The sequence below is a fragment of the Danio rerio genome, chromosome 10 (genome assembly GCF_049306965.1).
Source record: "Danio rerio strain Tuebingen ecotype United States chromosome 10, GRCz12tu, whole genome shotgun sequence".
Taxonomy (NCBI): Eukaryota; Metazoa; Chordata; class Actinopteri; order Cypriniformes; family Danionidae; genus Danio; species Danio rerio.
The window spans coordinates 7639144-7660126 of record NC_133185.1 but is presented as its reverse complement, the minus strand read 5'-3'; the positions used below and the strand labels follow the sequence as shown (position 1 = coordinate 7660126).

Sequence of the window (20983 nt, the reverse complement as noted above, 5' to 3'; positions counted from 1 at the left end):
CACCAAATGGAAAAAAAACTCAGCATTTCACGATGTGTGTGTGTGTGTTTGTGTGTTTGTGCAGTCCTTTACTGACAGCTGCGTGTGTGTGTGGTTCTTATCGGAAAACATGGAGAAAAGTCCTACATGACGGTAATAGTTTGATTGCGGTTTTTACTTCAATGATGTCACTGGACCCGCAACGACTAGCGTCTGCAAAGTACCGCTGGTGCTTTCCCCCTTTCACGTGCAACTCGACGGCTTTGAGCCCCATGGTCCCTAACGAAAAGGTCTGTTTGCATAATTTACAGATTGCCTCATTGCCACGTCGTTAAATTTACACTTTCTCATCTTTGCATTTTGAACCTCACCTCGACAATTGCATAATGACAGCACGCAGGTGCAGACCGACGCAAGCGTCTGTAGCCGACCTACCGTAATAAGCTAATAAATCATGGAGACTGTCATTTCTCTCCTGTTTCACACATACTAAATTAATCAACTATTAGATGTTTTACGTTGGACCACTGTGCTTCCCTATCGTCATTAAGCACATCGGCTGAAAATGTAATACCTACAGCCACTTTACAGTAAATTTAAGACATTTTAAGACCTTAATTTCCCGGATTTTAATTCAAGACATTTTAAGAACCCGCGGGAACCCTGTATAATCTTCTATGTTAGGCTGCTTTGACACAATCTACATTGTAAAAGCACTATAGAAATAAAGATGAACTGAATTCCTGTGCCATAAGGGATGGAAAATCTTGTCAATGGTAGGGAAACAGTTAAAAGCATTGTTTTTTGTTTCTTGCTTGTGATTTAATAATATAATAAACCATTCTGCTACAAAGGTGCTGCTGGCACTACGCGCTTCAGTCACCCATATACCAGAGTTCCTTCAGATGCCAACTAAGAAATATGAAAGGACAAAATGATCCATCAATATATTTTGAGTTTTGGCAGGCGGATTTCGCAGCAGAAACAAGACGGTGAGTCACACAACTGAAAAACTTGACCTTGTACAACCATTTTCTCAGACTGCGCCATTGAAAGGAGTTGAAAAACAACTTCAAAATGATTCTGACCTTGCCCACTCTGAACTTAACAAACTTGCCTGATTGGTTTTCTAGATGTCAACATGATCAAGCAAATCTGCCAAACATGCGATCCGCGTCATTCCACTGCAATGAACTAAGCCTAGACAAGATTAATTACATCACTTCTTGTGACCTAACATCCAAAAGACAGCAAAAGTAAAGCAGTGCACATCACTCTTCTCTTGTCTCATTAAGGCGAATGGTCTGAGTCATTCAGGATTGGGATACCTGCAAGCAGGCCATAAAAAGCTCATAAAAGTAGCCAGCTCATGGAGCTGGCAGAGGACAGTCACGACAGACGCTCGGCAAGGGCACTCAGTTTTGGTGCAGCTTTATATAACGGTCTTATAAAGTGCTCACTAAAGTTACTGCCAAGTTATTAAGCATGCAATACACATCCTGTTAGTGTGTGAAGAGCATTCGTTTTATTAAAGCGGGAGAGAAAGGGCCGGGAGGTGAGCTATCCGGAAGAGGAGTGGGGGTATTTAATTATTTATGTCCGCTGTTTTGGCAGATCACGCTCATTTGAGCTCCAGTCCACATGGGGCTGTTTTGGCCTTTCGCTGATTGAGCTGCAGTGATCATGCCAAAACCGGACATATCAGACAAATCATGGATGAGGATTGTCTAGCAGGCGGCGCATACAGTAGATCTGACCACTTCATGAAAAGGGCAGAAATCCTGGAGCAATTACAGATTCCCCCAGACACTGAATAACTTTTTATTAAATGGGCATTAAGTCTTAATTAATTTTAATCATCGAAATACTAATAATTAGCACTTCCTCTGGGGGTACTGCCTCTTCTTGTTGAATTGCTAAATGTCTCCTTAATTGTAAGTTGCTTTCGACAAAAACCTTTGTCAAATGACTAAATGTAAATGTAAATACTCACATATTGTGATGAGGTTACCATAAAGCAGGAGTGATCAATTTGCCTCAACACTCCTGCACGGATGTTTCTAGAAAGCCTAGTAAAGCTGCGGTCAGACTGGACTTTTCTCCCCATAGACTTCCATTCATACGCATGCGAATGAATGAATGCGAATAGAAACGCAAGCTCCTGCTGCAAGTTTTGCAGATCACTGCGTTGGAAAGTTCAAGCTTGGTGAACTCTGACCTGGGAAATCGCATCACCTGAATGCGTGAGTCCAATCGAGAATCAAAACATGACTTCTTTGTACAGAAATGTAAAATATGGAGCAATCGTTTGCTTTTTTAAACGTCTAATCATCTTGTTTAATCCCGCCCCTTTTCGCAGTGCCGTGTGACTGATTTTTGCATGCTCAAATTTGAGTGTGACCACAGCTTAAGTGTCAAACTACAGCTGAACAAATCATTATAAATCAGATAAGTGACATTCTGAGCCAATCTCTATCTTTTGTATTTTGTATTGCTGTATTTATGTCACAGAAACTGATAGTGTTTGCTTAGCTTTGGCTTTTTTGGGGGGTCAATTATTGCGATATCCTGATTGCAACAGAGAAATACAGGGAAATCTCTGTGGACTGATGGCATTGCATGCTTTATAATCCTAAAATGTGAGCAAATGACCTGTTTTGTCATCACTTTAGACATTAAGCTAGAGAATCATTCAAATACCAGCTCTTAAGTGACGTTTGTGAACTGCCAACTGCTGTTCTGACCATCAGCTGCAGATGTGAATGAATGGTGGAAGAAAGTAGTTCCTCATACAAAAGAGTTTGTGAGACTCTCCGTATTTTCTTTTTTATATACACACGCATTTATGGCTTTGAACTGTTGTATAAACACAATATATATTGCTCATCTAAATATTTATAGCGATGTGTAAAGGACGATCATCAGACAGCGTTGTTTTCCCATAGCAAGCTCTTTCATGATTGGTCAGAGTCAGACCAGAGTGGTCATGTGATTCTTGTGTGTATTCTGAGCTTTTGATTTTTTATAACAGTTAAACCTCTTTCAATGTGACTATAATGCTACCTTGTGTACAGTTTATCAAAATAAAACTGGTAAAACCGACAAAATTTACCGGGATTTAAATCATATAAACTGATGTTATACTTTATTCTTGTACAGCAGTTGAAAAAAGTGCTGAATAACATGTGTGTATTTTTTGTTAGCATCCAAAGAATGTGTATCTGACAAATATTGCATCTACTCCACTTCATCTGTGGAAAAAGTACACAAACAGTGCTCAATATTCACGGTGGGTAGCAGAAAGTGTCAAAACTCCGTTTTCAATTCCTTTTTGATTGCAAAAGGAAAATCTGTCTGATCGCTCTGCACAGCTGCTTCAAGTCAACACACCTAATCAGTCAGAGGTGACATCAGCTGGAACCAGTGATCTTCAGATTGCTAAATACTGAAAGTTGAATGATGAAGAACAAATGGGCCTTTTAAATGGAGAAACCAGTGAATGCGTCCACAGATTATGTTGTTGCTATTGTATATTCTATTAGGATTAATAGAATGTGATGTCAACACACAATAACCCACCCTTAAGCTGTGGTCACACTGGACTTTTCCCCCCATAGACTTCCATTCATACACAGGGTCATGTGTCAAGTTTCACGCAGCCTGGTTTATACTTCTGCGTCAAGTGACCGGTGTAACCATCGGCGCATGCAACGCGCATAGCTGAGCATTTATACTTCTGCGCGCTGTCTCTGTTGGTCTGCATTACACTTCCAAAACGCTAGTTGGCAGTGAGGTGTTAATGTTCCTCTGTGTCAAGTTTCTTTGCTGCTGTTTTGCTTTTCCTGAACACTTCCTGGATGTACAAGTGGCTCAAACTCGCTCATCGGCGGACGTGCAACAACTTTAACCATGAGGTAAACACAAAACAACACTTTCCATCCAGAGCTCCTTCACGGGACTCCACACTTGTAAACAATCGCTCCATTGGGCTAGCGCCCTGCTCGCGCCATTCGCGCGGCTCTCGGTCCCGCCCAGACTCGTCAGCGCTACCAAGTCGACCAATTACAGAGCTTGGGCTACGCGTCATTGTTACGTGTAGTTACATTTTTTAAGCGGTGCACGTCAGTGACGCCGACAGCCACGGCGAAGGGCTATGCGTCAACGCCGTAGCATACACGAGCGTTTGACGCAGAAATATAAATCAGCCTTAATGTGTCTAGTTTCGCAGGTCGCTGCAGTGCAAAGTTCAAGCTTGGTGAATTTTGACCAGCGAAATCACATCACTTGCCTGCGTGAGTCCAATCGAGGATCAAAACATAACCTTTCTGGACAGAAATTTAAAACATGGACCAATCACTCGCTTTTTTTAATGTCTGATCATCTCGTTTAATTCCGACCCTTTTAGACAGTACTAGAGAATTTCTCACGCACAAACTCTAGTGTGACCGTAGCTTTAAACCTACCCATACCACCAAACCTGTCCCTAATCCTACTCGTATCCCACCTCAAGAGCACCAGAAGGGTTCTGTAATACATTATAAACAAAGTCAACACATTGTGTTTATTTGAAAGTAGATAGCAGTTAAGACCCTTTTATAAAGTGGAACCAAAATATCAGTGTCTTATCACATTCAATAATGTGGTATCGCCAATCCTACACTACCTGACAAAAGTCTTGTCGTCAATCCCAGTTGTAAAAGCAATAAATAATAACTTAACTTCTAGTTGATCATTTGGAAAAGTGTCAAATGGTAGATTTTTTACCAAAGAATAATCTGTTGAGTTGCATCCCAATTATCACAAATACCGCAGAAGACCTATTGGAACCTGCATGGACCCAAGACTCTCACAGAAATCAAAGTTTGGTGAAGGAAAAATCATGGTTTGGGATTACATTTAGTATGTGGGAGTGCGAGAGATGTGAATGGCATCAGGATATTAGTGCTGCCTATTACATTACAAATCAAAGGAGAAGGCAAATTCTTCAGCAGGATAGCGCTCCACATCAAACTTCCTGAAAGCAAAAAAGGTCAAGGTGCTCCAGCATTGGCCAGCCCAGTCACCAGACATGAACATTATTGAGCACGTCTGGGGCAAGATGAAGGAAGAGACATTGAAGATGAATCTAAACAATCTTGATGAACTCTGGAAGTCCTGCAAGAACGCTCTCTTTGTCATTCCAGATGACTATTAATAAGTGGTTTGAGTCATTGCAGAGATGTATAAATGCAGTCCTCCAAGCTCATGGGAGTCATCCACAATATTAACTCTTTCTCCACTGCACCATGACTTTATATTCTATACAGTACATTATTTCTGTTACATGACAAGACTTTTGTCTAAAAAAAAAAAGTCAGACCTTACTGTCCTAACTAAATCATTAAATCAAGGCATGATCATATTTTATTTAGATAAAATAAGCATAATCTAGAGGCATTTGCCTTTTATGTAAGCCACAATTGATCAACTAGAAGTCAAGTTATTATTTGTTGTTCCTAGAACTTGGAAAGGCAACAAGACTTTTGTCAGGTAGTGTATACTTTACCCCAAACATTTTTACTTGGTTTACTAATTTACTTGGTGACCAAACAGTTTAGCAGCATGTTTTAATTTTTAGAGAAGTAATTATCTAAATTCCCTTTTTACCGGAAGATTCTACTTATGCCACTTCAGTATTGCAACATATTGCCAGCTAAAATTAATGTTGAATACAGGACTGCATTTCATTTTAGAAGATTTCTCACTTGAGGCAAACTAACAGTTGGAAAGCAGTCAAGGATATTCCAGCCGAGCCGTCAGACTGACATCATCAGAGAAAGAAAAGTCATTCCAGAGTGGAAGCACATTTTCAGATTTTAATTACAGATTACAGACAAACTGTTTTTTTTTTTCAGTGGATTAACTTGCACCGATTAATTGCTCACCTTGATATGAGCTTACAATATACATTTAGAATTCCTGAGGACATTAAGTAATGTACAGTAATCCCTAAATGGCCCTAGAAAGTACATGTGCGACATTTTAACTAATTCTCGTTTCAATTATGCTGCACTACAGTGTGTTTTGATATAATTTTAGCACAATTTATGCGACCAATTTAAAAGATGAACCTACGAAATAAAATAAAATAAAATTAGAGCATTTAATATTTTTTGGTTCAAGAAACCTATAATTGCTTTTATATAACATAGTTGTCAACAGTTGACATTCTTTTCTGATGTTTTTCTGCATCTGTAGATCAAACACTAGACTGGGACTAGCAAAAGCAAATTCAGAGACTTAATTTGCAGTGAATGCTTGAACTAAAAAGATTTATACATATTTAATGCAATGTCCTTTACACTGGCACCTGCCAATTGACCGCTATCTAAATACTTTTAACTGTTCCTAAATTTATTTTGGAGGTTTACAATAGGTTTACATCTATCATTTTTATAAAATAATCTCGCTTCACAAATAAAAGCAATACCAAAGCAATCTCACAGCAATTCGTAACTTTTTGATTTAGTGGATAATTCGTATGAATTTGTATAATCTAATTTGTACAATTTAGTACAATTTGTTCATCACCCAATGATGGTAGGGTTTAAGGGCGGGGTTGGGAGCCACGCCTTTTTTAAAAACTTACATTTTCGCATGACTCAACTCATACGAATTAGCCACTAAATTGACGATACATAAAATACTTTTTTAATTACCCTGATAAAAAAAAACCTAAATAAACCCTAATTTTCACATTTTATGACACGTTGTTTAAATAGCAAATCCATTTGCACGACTTTGTGGACTCATGGGTGCAGGTGTAAAAAAGGAGGTGTATTAAGGTGCATTATTGGTGCGTTGCTATTTTTGTAGGAACTGAAATAGACTGCTCCATTGATCAACAAAAATTATTGCATATTTATATTTTTTTTAATAAAAACAAACTTAGATTTGTCCACATGTCGGGTTTTGGAGACATATGCATCACCATATGGGGCATAAGAATAGGGCGTGTGTTTGAATATATATAATCGTTTTACCACACTTCTTTATTATTGTTCATTTATTTGTTTACTGGAAATTAAAATTGAATTTCGAATTACTTTTGAAACAAATCCTTGTGCTTAACAAATGAAATTAAAATCCTAGGGCTTAGTGGCCACAAATTGGGACAGCACATTTTAGCTCTTAAGTGGCTATTTAAAATATTTTGAATGTTTTATATTTTGCTACAGATATACAGTGTCATCCTGCAACTGTTTTGCAGCATATGAAATGTCCCAAACATTATTTTAACTGTCCAAATTGGCAAAACATTTTTTTTTACTTTCTAATAGTCAAACCATGTTCAAAAAATATGTATGTGTTATATTTGCATTAAAACTGTCAGGAAAAAGTGTTTATGCAAATTCGGACCACGAGTCCACATATATGGACATCATTTTTCTCTAAAAGTACATCATATCAAAAGATGATACTTAGGTTTGTATTTTTATTAAGTTCAAATAAGCCCAAATAGCAAAAAGAAATTACAAAATGCATGTAAAAACACCTTGGGTCTTAAGAGGTTAAACATGTAGGCTAATGGATGTCTTCTGTTGCGAGTTTCAACCGTTTCCTTACTCCACCAAAGTAAAGGAGTAAAGTAAGGAGTAAAGAAAGGAGGAATTAAAGAGACCGAATGGAGGAGGCTCGTTCTTTATCCTCGCGCTGCAGATGGTCTGTTTACCTACTGTAAAACTGTTTCACTAGTGAAGCATTCAGTTTTTCCACTTACAAAATCCACCATGTAAATAGCAAATCTGCCAGGTCGTGACACAACCAACTCTTAAAGGAAATGGGAGATGAGACTCGGTTTAAAGCCCGTTATGCTCAAAACACACCCATAACTCATTAAGACAATAAGCACAACCCTGTTAGACCATGTGCCAGGGTGCAAAGCATATTTTTCCATCCTTATAATAGCAAAAGTGGACTTGGACACGCTCGCTAGACTTTGCACCTAGACTCTTAAAATAGAGCCCATATAATGTTGCATTTTTACTTTAGTTTTCTCTTTGGACTAATGTAATGTTGGAGCAACAGTTGAAGAGACTCTTGCTCCATGATTCCAGGCTCTCTAATTGTTCATATATGTCTCCTATAACAGCATCTATTACTAATGAATCCAAGTCAAGAGCGCTTTTGTCCTGGGCTTGTATCAGGTGTACAAACATCAGGTTGATGGTAATTGATTAGTAAAGATCAGATGTTCTTATGAGAACAAGAGAAAGTAGATGCCATTGCGTGTTATAGAATATCGCCAGGCTTCACCAACCTGGAGCCGCTGATTTCCATTTTGCGTTATTTGTATCATCAAAATGGCTTTTAACGCAACGCATCCTTTCACAAATGATCTCATGGAAGAACATAGGGAGATTTGTTTGAGGCTTACCTTCAGCAGCTCCCGTGGGAAATCTTGTCCACCGTTGAGACCGTCCAGGTTATTGATGAATTCCTGGCACGTCATCTTCTTCCCAATATTCTGTAGGGCATGAGAAACATTTATTGGGCTGTTAATGGGACAGAATGGCACTGCATCACCCTGATTTAACCCTGTGGGCTCGACGCAACCTTACGTCACTGACAGAAGCAGAGGAGGAGACCTCTAATGAATTCATGCTTCCCAGAATGCATTCCTACAATGGCTGTAAATCAATCAATACTGCTTTCTCATCAAACGTACAGACTGAATAGAGCCTGACATTAAACGCAGGGAACCATACTCACTGAGATAGATGTAAGGTCAGTTATTATTAATCTGCTCAGGGATTGATTAATCCAATAAAGGCTACCGTTGCCACTAACGAAAAGACATTTTTTATATCAAGCTCCTGAAAGCAGAAAGATTTTTGGTGCACCATCATCTCTTTTTGTCAATTCTATGAATTGAACAGAACTAAGCGCACAAGTGTCAGGGTTCTGCCACTCTGGTCTTGTGATTTCTTGTTTTGGTGGCAGAGTCCGGACACTAGCCCTGTCTTGTCCTGTTTCTGTCATTGTGTGTGTCTCTGTGTGTGCGCGCCATTGTGGGTGTGCGCGCTCCCGCTTGATGCAGCCATGCGGGCTCTGCGTGCCTCGAACTCGTGTTTGTGTTTTGTCCTGTCGCCATCGCACTGTTTCATTCTCAGCATCTTCGTCTAGTTGGTTTCGGTTTTGGTTGACGCTGAGATGAAACATGCGCATTGCATACGTGTGAGCGCACGGTAAGGTGTTTATCTATCGTGTGCTCGTGTCTTGCATCTGTTGTCAAAGCACGTGGCTCTGTGTTTACATTGTGGTCACGTGCTTTTGTGTGCTTCAGTGTTGTGCTTGTGTTGTCATGAACATGCGGTTAATGAGTTCTCTCATTGGCTACATGTTCTTATCCTGTTTTATATGAGCGCATGGCTTTGTTGTCTCTGTGTCATGCGCTCTGCCATCTATTGTGAAGTCCCACCCTCCTTGTTACCCCATTATTAGTTAATTATGTTCATCTGTTTGTGTTAATTTACGTCTGCTTATAATCCCCTCATGTCTGCTGTTCTGTGCCAGTTTGTCATCATTCGTCACAGTATGTCATCGTTTCTCTCCTTGTCTTGTTGTGTGTTTCCAGCCCTGATCCCTACCAGCCTGTGCAGTCAAGTTTGTTTGTTTGTTTATTTGTTTTGTTAATGTTTTCCCCCTCTGGGTAGTTTATTTTGCTGTTTATTTTATTAATAATAAATTACCATTTATCTGCACTTGAGTCCTCGCTCCCTTTTTCCCCAACCACCGATCGTGACAAGTTACAAAAGGGGGCATTGCCGCCTCCTAAATAATTTGCATTCTGTAAATACAACTCTCTTGAGCCCTAAAAGAAAAAAAATACAGAAGAAATTTGCTGTTACATTAATTTTAGCAGAGATACAACTGCCAGTAATTACATTCGTTTTTTCAGTTAGAAAATTTGTAGCCTAATAAAAATGTTTAGTTCACTGCACAGTCCCACAGTAGTCTGCACTAAGATTAATACTTTAATTTATTATATTCATCATTATAAATATAATCGAAATTAAGTGGAAATTGACCAAACATTTAACTTTCTCCTAATACAATATTCTAAATAACAATCTCACTGTTCACCAAAGATTCTTAAAAAAGCAAAAATGGGAATCAGACTTGGAGTGTGCTCACACAGAAAGTGATTGGAATACCACAAAACACAGACAAATGTTATTTAATATTTTGCATAGAACATATTACACCCCCTATAGACTAAACTTAGACCTCTGCCATGTGTCAAAGGTGTAAGATATCTACTTGGACATTTCTTCATATGCTCTGGAGCTGTCCAGTTTTTTAGACATTCTGGAAGTGTGTCATTGCAACATCCTCTGGAATATCAAATAATCAAATTGATCCAGATCTTAAAATTTGGATACTAGGTGATATCAGTTCACTTCAGTTGACCTACCACAGCAGCTATTTTATTTTGCTTGCAAGCACTGCAGCTAAACAATGTATACTTCAAAAACGGAAATCTAATATAATGTTTTATCATATATGTAAATGTCATTTATTTGTGCATCATTCTGGACATTACTGTTTTTATTATCATCAACCATTTCAACTTTCTTTACGTAACATCAAAATGAGAAATGTTTTGACAAAATTTGTGACAATTATACCTTGTATGGATGGTGGTGGCAGGGTGTGTTGTATTTCAATTTTTTTGTTTGTTTGTTTGTTTGTTTTGTTTTGTTATTATTTGTCTTTGCTAATTTTTAAAAAAGTCCCGATATTCTTTGTAATTTCACATTCTACACAATGTTATGTATATTGCCAATAAAAATTCTTATTTAAAAAAGGAAAATGACAACAAAAAAAAGGTTTTAAAAATTTAAAAATTGACAAAACGGAGAACCCTTTTGAATTTTTTTCAAGTTTGCAAGTTTGTTTTCATTTAGACATGGCTAAAGTGCACTTTTACAGTTGTGAAAAGAAACATCCCATTGTGCAGCAGCAGTCAAGTTAGGACACTTAAAAATTCCTTTTGAGTTTAAAGATGATCGGCCTGCAAAGTTTACAGTGTTATAAAGGAAATAGGTATAGTGCGTGAGTAAGTGGATTTGCCAAGGATCCACCTCTCACATGTGCTGCAGGTATGAATGATAATCTCTTAAAAATATGTCATTTAAGCTATACTGCTATTTGCTCATGCAAAATTAAACACCAGAAAATATATTTTAGGCCTATTTTAAGATCTAAAATACAGTTAGCACATCGATTTTGTCGATAATCTGCCAATGGGGTAAGGAAAATAATCCTATGTCAAAAGAAAAAACAAGATTATTTTGCTTAACCCATTGGCAGATTATTTAGCTTGTTTTAAAGAAAAACGTAATATTAGCATATTTTTTCTGAAAACAAGTCAATATGTTTCACTTGCCTAGAAAATGCTTCTTTATATAAGAAGTTTTAGATATTTGGACTAGAAAAAAGACAAAAAATCTAAGTAAGAAAAGCATTTTTTGCAATGTATATCGCAATATATTTCGCAGATAAATAAAATATCGCAATGTCAATTTTTCCAATATCGTGCAGCCCTAATTCCCTCATTGCAAACTCAATGGCAAGAAAGGCTAATATACAGTTCCTATGGAAGACCTCAGGCTAAAGTCAACAGAAGAATCGCCACTCGAAACACGGAAGCAAATGAGCAGACTTTCATTAAAAATTACCACAACAAACATTTATTTTCTGTACATTAACTTCCACGAATTAGTCATCAACCTCAAGAATAACAATGTGAGCTGGCAAAATAAACCCTGAAATTTGGATTTCAAGCAGACTTTAAAGACCCACAGCCACTATGCGTTACAGTTCAAGCATTACATCTGTGCTTTGTCAACAGAAGAATCGCCACTCCAAACAAGGAAGCAAATGAGCAGACTTTTATTAAAGATTACCACAACAAGCATTTATTTTCTGTACATTAACTTCCACGAATTAGTTATCAACCTCAAGAATAACAATGTGAGATGGCAAAATAAACACTGAATTTTGCATTTCAAGTGAACTTTAAAGACCCACAGCCACTATGCGTTACAGTTCAAACATTACATCTGTGCTTGTCCTGTGGGGGGAAAAAACATTTTGCTGCAGCTTATATAACATGCCAGAAAATGTCACAGCAGCACATATGAAGTCTGACAGAGCAGCTCACCATATGAATAACACTGAAGCTAATCTACAGTGTAACTCAGGATTTATGGGAGCGCTTTAAGCACCTACGGTTACCACGTTTACTGACTGCGGCTATTATACATTCTCTACAATTACTCTGTCTGGACCTTGATTTCTCCTTCACAGCGTCAAATTGCTGCTTTCATAATGTCACAGACAAAGAGTGAAGGAGCGGCCGTTTGCAGTCTAAAATAAAGCGCAGACGGTGTTTGTTCCACTGACTTTACTGTTCCTGCCAGCACCAGCCGAGTTTGTAGGTGGATGGCACTGACAAATGTTCAGACTGGCACGAGATATCAAAGAGAGACGCAGGCTGCTTCGAAATGCACGACTCCGCAAGATCTCACACTGCAGTTTCATCACAGAAATAATGCTGGAACTTGATGTCGTCCATCACTTAAACGGCACATCAAACCATTTTTCTCCTTCTGTTCGATCTGACATAGGTCTGCTGTACGCACACCAGATCACAAAGTCAGCAAAGACCGACTGAGAGTAAATCGCTATTTTAGCAAGAACAATACATCATACTCAATAGATAAAACCCACGTTTGATCATAATCACATAAAGAATTTAAACATGTCTATTCCACTGCCCCAATACTTCCAATATTATTACTATATGGAAATGTAAAAGATTACCATTAAACACCAGACTTTTGTTTCGGAACTGTCTCGTTTGCCCAGTTAGCGCGATTAGTTTGGCATATGTAAAACCACCAATCATGCTCGGATCCGTGCCAAAACAAACGCTATGGAACGAACTCTGGAGCGGATCGATTTTAGTGAGAAAACGACACGATCCGAGCCCGGTTATATCCAGGGCCGGAGCAAGCTGAACTGCCGCTCTAGGCAGAGGACGATCACTCCGCCCTCAACCCCAATGTGAAAACGAAAGTGACCGGTTATGAAAATGAAGTGAGGTGTCGCGGATCTCTATTCTGCCGCCCTTGTGTCGCGGATGCTGCCCTCTCTATTCTGCCGTCCTATGCGGGGATATAACTGAGGACGCGCGGGTGCTGAGGGAGGGAGGGGGGTGTTGCGGACGCTGCCCTCTCTATTCTGCCGCCCTATGCGCGGATATAACTGAGGACGCGCGGGTGTCGCGGACCACTATTCTGCCGCCCTATGCACGGAGGACACGCGGGTGATGATGGAGGTGTCACTGACGCCGCCCTCTCTATTCTGTCGCTTATGCGCGAATATATCTGAGGACACGGGTGGTGAGGGAGGTGTCGCGGACATAACTGAGGACGCGGGTACGCGGGTGGTAAGGGAGGTGTCACGGACGCCGCCCTCTCTATAATGCCGCCCTAGGCAGCCGCCTAGGTCGCCTTTATGGAAGCGCCGGCCCTGGTTATATCACAGTGTTTTATAGATATGTAATAATAGGCATACGGCTATGTGAAGAGAGACTTGAGTAGGGCGGGAGGTCATTCAACAGACATCCTAAGTCTCTTGGAAGTTTCGGGAGTCTTCCAAAACTGCACAGAGACTCCCGGATGCCCGCAAACAAGTGATTTTCTCCCGGAAATCGCGCGTCTCCCTCCCGGTCCTCAAATATGTTGCACACCCTTCTCACCCCTCCTCACCGCATCCCTCCTCGCTTTTCAGACAGCTCTTACTCCCCCCCCCACCTTACAGCTGAGCGAGACTCTGCGAAATAAACCCTGAAACTGACAAATGTGAGGAGAGTTTACTCACACGTGACTTGTTTCAGCTCTTTTGGTCCTTTTTGAAACTTTGCCGTGTGAAAGCGAACCGCACCAAGAACAAAGAGCAACAATGTAACAATTACAATATAATACACAGTCAATACACATAACCACAACATATATCATTATAAAGATAATTGTGGTTGTATAAAAACTATAAATGAGGACTTCTCCCTCAATCCCCAGGTCTGAATGCAGACTCTTGCCCTGCAAGTGCAGCAGGTCTCTTGCCATGTCTGTTTTAACCATTAGCCCTGCTGGTAATCTGGAGGATTTAGACAAACACAGCAGCACGGCGATGTGTCTAAGTGTAAACTAACTCCTGATAAAAGACAACGTCCGCCATTCTCCAATTCTCGTACTGCTCTCCCGACAAAAATGCTTGCTGCACACAAACAGCTTTGCTGTATTGGCCCTGACAGCATCGCGGGGAAAAACATACAACAAACCCTGTGGACAATGGAAACAAACACATACGACCCTTCATGAACAGTTAAATACTGCATGCCGTGGGTCCATGTCTCACAGCTTGGCATTGGCAGGTCTGCCTTGCCTTCGGAAAGCATGTGCTCTTATGAATAATTAAGAAACCGGATCTTCTAATAGGATAAGAAAACTTGACTATGATTAATACTGAGAAACCGACGTGTCATCTTTGCACTTGCAGTTTTGCGCTACGTCGCAGATTTTGATCCCGCCACAAAAATAATTTTAAACCCGGAAGCTGAAATTAGCTGACAAAAGCTCAAAATTATCCAGTTTTCCCCACAATTGAAGCTGACAGGTGCTAACGTTGTCTTAACTGATGCTCAACACACTCAAATCTGTTAAAATCTAAAAATAAAAAATAAAAAAAAAAGCACTCAAGGGTTTCGTGAACCTTTAACTGCAGTTCGGCAGTTTCACTTTCAATCATGAAAATTTCCTTCATGCCCCCGTAACAAACTGGGGTATTAAATGCAAATAAGGAGTAAGGACTGGTGAGAGTGTTTTGGAACTTAATAATGTACGCCGAATCAAAAGAAAAAACTTTCGCATTTTGCAATGTGTGTGATCCTTTACTGACAGCCTCGTGTGTGGATCTTGTCAGAAAATGTGACGAAAAGTCCTACATGACGGTAATAGTTTGATTGCGGTGTTTACAGCAATAATGTCACTAACATCTGCATACTCCACATGTCTTAGATCATTTCTGTTTAGTTTAGTTTTTACTTTAGTCAGATTAAGGTAATCAAAAATGGCGGTTTGGAGCTTATGTAGGCCTACAGTTCAAAATTAATGTTTAACTGAATAATCAGCTAGTAAACACAAGCACATCTGATTGGACACAATTTATTTTCATCACCAATAATCATAGTACAACAGTTTCTCAAGCAGTTTGTGATGCGTTTCGGAAACAGGAGATGAGCCCCTGGTCTAATGCGTCACCTGGCTTGTGAAACCCGTTCTCAAAGACTTACTTTTAGTCATTATTCGGGTTTCCCCCACAGTCCATAGACATGTGCTATATGTGAATTGGGTAAACTAAACTGGCCGTAGTGTATGAGTGCAAAAGTGTTTTCCGGGTACTAGGTTGTGGCTGAAAGGACATCCACTGTGTAAAACACACGCTGGAATAGTTGGCGGTTCCTTCCACTGTGGCAACCCCTGATAAATAAGGGGCTAAGCTGAAAGAAAATCAACGAATATATTATTATTATAATGTATATTCTACAAATATCTTATGAATATATAAAAGCAAAGCTGAATTTTTTTGCATTATTAGTCACATAATCCTCCAGCAATAACCAACATGCTGATTAATTGCTCGAAAAACTACTATTTTGTTACACAATCAATGCTGAAAAGATCTGCTTAGCTTATTTTTATTTATTTAAATGATTTTTTTTTTAATGCTGTTATGGATAAAATACCAAAAAAAAATTATGACGAAACGGACAGCATTTTCATATTTATTAATTAATTTATTTAAATGTTTTCTATGAAGGTCTTTGCACACTGAAGTCTGAAATTTTCATTTTCAGTTTTTTATTTTTTCCAATCATGTCCCGACAATTTGTCACACAAAAGCCTTGTACACTCAGTCCAGTGCATATGAATTAATCAGTTACAAATAAAATTAATAGCAAAGAATAAATAAATTGGAGTCAATTAAAGCAGTGATGCTTTTGTTCTCCTCTCTCTTCAAAAAATAAACAAATAAATAAAAATAAAAAAGGAAATATTGTGTGTGTCCAGTCCACTGAATGAAAAAGAAGGAGAGTTCACCAACTTACCAAAGAGATGTGTGGGACTGTCCTGAAATTAAATGTTTATTTCAGGAACTCAATGGCATTTGATATTTTGTTTGTGATACCGCAGCCACATCACACACATTTCCGTAAACAAATTAATCCTGAACAGAAACTGGCAGTACATCAAAGGTATAGAGACACACACACACATAGATGCCAAATAGTGGCATGGCAAAGGCACTGAAACCAGTTTACAATAGGCTACAGAAGTGGTTCTTAGCCATCTGCTACATTCAGTCTTTATATTACACACTTGGTTTGTCGTAAAGTGCTCTGGGCTGAGTTACAGCAATCTGGATTTTAACGTTTGCTTGTACGGTTATTCCAATTTGTCAACACACCTTTCAAAACTCTTTCTTTGGATGCAAAAAAAAAAAAAATACTGACAAATCAAACAGTCTTTTTTATCACATTTTTTATGGCAGACGAAAGTTCAGAAGGAAGTGTGTACATGTGATTGACACAATATGAAGTCAATTTAATTTATTTTTTATGTCGGACTCATTGTGCAATGAACATAACACTAAAAATATTCCCTGTCCATTTTCAGCAATCCTTCTACACTGTAAAAAAAAAAAAAAAGTTGACTCAACTTCAAATAGTAAGGCAGTTTGTTTCAAAGCTTTTTGAGTTGACTCAACATAAATCAAGTCAAGTACTTGGTTTAAAATTTGAGTCAACTCTAAAAATGCAGCAAGTTGCCCAACAAATCTAAGACCCTGTTTAGACTAAAAAGTATTAGTGTTAAAATTGCATTTTAGAATGAAAATAATCCATGTCCACACTAGTGCTTCTGAAAAGATCTCCATCCACACTACACCACTGAAAACGCACATCACGTGACCACAAGCGCACTGTCTGAGCTCCAGACAGTCAGCGGGTTCTTTGAGCACACCTCCCCAGATGAGAGCAGCACGCGTCTGACAGGTAATCAAGTATCTACCACTGGATCTCATCTCACTATAGTTGTTAAACGTGATATGTAATTCATCTTGTCTTTATCTAATGGTCTTTTGAATCTATTACTTGTTCTCAGGTAACGTGTTTTGGCTGAGCGCAAAGTTAATATATTAATTTATGTAACCACTTACACTGATTCTCCACATTTGACTTATTGCTTGCCTTTATTTCCTATATTGTATAAACTTATTGTACATTATACTTTTATAATAGTCTATATAGATTATTAAAACTGATATTCAGCAAAAGATAGTGTGTTTCGTATTTTTCAATAAAAATGAAAGGAGGCAGTTATGTTATAGGCTTTTTTTAATAAATATGCATACAGTGAAGATGACGTTCATATAAATATGTAGCTACATGATGCCTCAACAGTGTCTTTTAAGTTGATATGAAAATGAAAATAGGCAGTTCCTTACATCATCTTTTCATTTTATTGGTAAGAAAGTGACAACGCCTGCGCTTGTGTTTGTAAACATTTGACTACATCCGCTTGTTAAGTGATGACGTGTTGGTGACGATTGTAATACTGTTTCCGAGTCCAAGCCGCCACTCATTTGAACTGAGAAAATATTAGTTTATGATAACTTTTTATTCCTATAAAACATTAAAGTTAATTTTATATAAACTCACAGCGTACACAACTATCGCTGGGCTTGCTGCATCACAAATACCAAAATTTAAAAAATGTATTACATCGCTTTAATGTGTAAATGTTTATTATTACCATATCACGAGTCTCCCCATACAGTTTTATAGAGCGCTTGGACCTGGAAGCACACGCACACGCATCCGAGCTTAAAGGTAAACAAACAACGGCTTATCATAAGCATTTTATCGATAACTGTTTTACGCAGTTGGCATTAAGAAAAAACAGAAATGTTATCTGACTAACATCTAGCAGCTAAATGTGTCTGGAAAAATATTCAAAAGCTTTTATTTTTATTAACCTCGCAGACGTGAATGCGTCTGAGTGTTCTGATTGGCTAAAATAGCCAATTTCACATCAGCGTGTTCTAGACGTGAATGCGATTTTTTCCAGCAATCTTCCTTCTGCGTTCACACAGCGCAGCATTCCGGCAAATTATCGGTAATGTTACAACTTCTCTTTCCAGAAAATTGCCGGAACGAATTTTCCGGTATTTTCAAAAAGGGGCTGTTTACACCTACAGACCTTTCTGTCTGTATGTGTGACAGGGGCTAAGTAGCCTGCAGGGTGATGTAAATGACATTATAAAGAACACTGTTCCCTTTAAAGATTTACCCGACGTGTCCTCGAGTGTTTGTTTTCCATATCAAAGTCTGAATTTAATGAAAGGGTGCACGACTAACATTTGTGCACTTAATATTGAGAAAAAGCTCCAATCAGGGAATGTTTGCACCCATGCCTCAGTTTTCAGAAGTCTGCATATTTCCACATCCACACAGACACGGCGCAGCAGCGTTTTAAAACCAAAATGGCCTCTTCAGCATTTTCAAAACACTCTGTTTCCAGGGCTCGAAAACTCCGGGGTAGTATAGACTGATTTCACGCGGCCACCATTTTCAAAAGCGAAATCGAGGCTGCGGTGGGAGGAAACCCGGAAGTATCATTGGGAGTCACATAGGAATGTTGTGTACCTGGCTGTATATCCTATCAGCGAAGATAAAGTAACACATTTTTTTTATTTCTCTGCCTTCCAGGTGACCCGAAGGTCCGTTCTGAATGAATGGTGAATGTAAAAAGGCATATCAGAGCTCATTTTCAGCTAAGGTAAGGGAAATGGCACTAGTTAGCTAACGTTTTCTTTCCCAAACACACGTTTTAGATGGCATTTATCAAACTCGAGTTAATAAACTGATTCTTTCACTATATTGACTTGTCACAATACTGAATTAAAAGAAAAAACGGCAATTTTGCGCTAACATTTAGGGCAATGTTGATGGCTTTCTTAAAACAGCGCTGATTTGCCACTGTGTTCACGTGTTCAACAGAAATGATTGTGATTGGCCGAGAAGGTCATCAGTTCACCCACTGCTTGATCTGCTTGATGACTCGACTGATCTTGACGGCTGCTTCACGAGTCTGTGTATCTTTGTTTGCACTGGGTGAAGAGCGGTAAACTGAGCACAAACCAAACACAGATACACGGAGACTGAAGCGCGAAGCCTTGAAGATCAGTCGAGTCATCCGCGCTCAGCAGCGCTTCCATGTTAGCGGGAAATAGCCGGGTTTAAAACTTCAGTACCAGGACAACACTATTACAGACAACACGAGGGTGTGCTGCAGAGGACTGCAGTGTTTATCACTCACCGGGTTACATAGGCTGAAGCAGGAAAGCGTCCTCACGGTGTTTAACTAGTGCCATGAGAAGCCTAGGAGGACACTTAAGCGCATCACTGAGATTGTGATCTTGTTTGATGCTAAATTGCTTTTATTGTCTAAAATAAACTTACTGAATATTATTAAAGTGATGGTTACACCATTTCTGCATTTTGAAATCTCGGCAACAGCTGGAGGTTTGTAGTACACAGCATGTTACTGCAATGTTTACAGTGCTGGTCCGATACTTCCGGGTTTTTTTCCCACCGCAGCCTCACTTTGGTTCTTTAAAATGGCGGCCACGTAAAATAAGCGAATGAAAAGACGGCATAACCATAGCAAAACTTATGCATTTCAATCAGATGTAATCAGTTACGTTACTTTTATAAAGTAATTGATAAGGTACACTACATTTTAAATAGGGTAATTTGTAATCTGTAATCTATTATATTTCCAAAGTAACCTCCCCACAACTGTTCATTACCATACTAAATCCCGAGAGTATTCAAGTCTTTAATGGTTCCACATTATATCTTTTGTGCTTTTTCATGTCTTTTGTGTGTAAAATATATATTTCCTCCATCCATCCATCCATCCATCAAATTATGTCTGACCAGGGCAGGTTTTCAGGAGATTCACCCATCTGCACCTGCTCTGTCTCTATATAACCTGTGAGAAACGCAGAACGCTTCCCTCCACAAATGTATCCATGTATTTGTGAGTGGGTGTCTGGCATATATTTCAAAAAAGATCCACGGCTGCGCAACTTTCAGCTGTATTCACCCACATGACATGAAACTAAACAATGTTTGAAATGAAAGCGTCTAGAGCAGAGCTGCGCCGTGGGCATGAAATCTCGTCGTCTCCATGGCACATGCGTTTTACTGAATGTGTCAAACTCAAAACACGGCGTCCTGTAAGTTCCAAGACACATGATCAAACTCCATGGAGACCAATGAGAGGAGCTATTCTTAGAGAACCCAGAATGCACCTCACATTTCACTCAGGAAACAGCGGGGGGGTGCAAAACTTTCTCCTTTTCTTTCACTGTAGTTAATAGTGGAACATATATCTGAATCATTTCTTTTAGCTCTCCTCCTGGGCTCAAAATGAGGCAGCTTTATTTCAGATCGGTCATGAAGATTAAACTGGTTTAACCATGAACATTTGATCTTTTTCCGGACCAAAACAGATTGTTCAGGAAATGACATACTAATCCTGTGACATTAGTATTTAGAGAAAATAATGGCTGTGTATGTAATGTATTTTCAAGGTTTTTAATTGTAAGGACTTTTCACTGTTGTATTTTATTTACTAGTCTTTATTAAATGTAAAAGTGTTTTTTTTTTCCTTGCGGGTGGAGGTGATATAAATCTAAATATGGAAACAATATAGCAATTTTAAAGATTAAAATGAGACATATTACACTCATAGCAGTGTGATACACCGGTATATTGTCACCAGGGCTTAACATTAACACCCGTTAACCCGTCAAATGCGGGTAG

General features: G+C 38.9%; 1 protein-coding gene across 11 annotated transcripts in view; it reads right to left on the bottom strand.

Annotated features, from left to right (window-relative positions):
• psd3l (pleckstrin and Sec7 domain containing 3, like) overlaps positions 1-20983 on the bottom strand; it is a 243279-nt gene that overhangs the window by 88369 nt on the left and 133927 nt on the right. For 7 of the 11 annotated variants that reach the window (XM_068223894.2, XM_073914406.1, XM_068223895.2 and 4 more), the window contains one exon: positions 8396-8485. In XM_068223894.2, the coding sequence (XP_068079995.1) occupies positions 8396-8485 (90 nt within the window). Of the gene's footprint in view, positions 1-7653; positions 8486-20983 lie in introns of all 11 variants that reach the window. The other 4 variants (XR_012386108.1, XR_012386110.1, XR_012386111.1 and 1 more) reach the window with 1 other exon arrangement.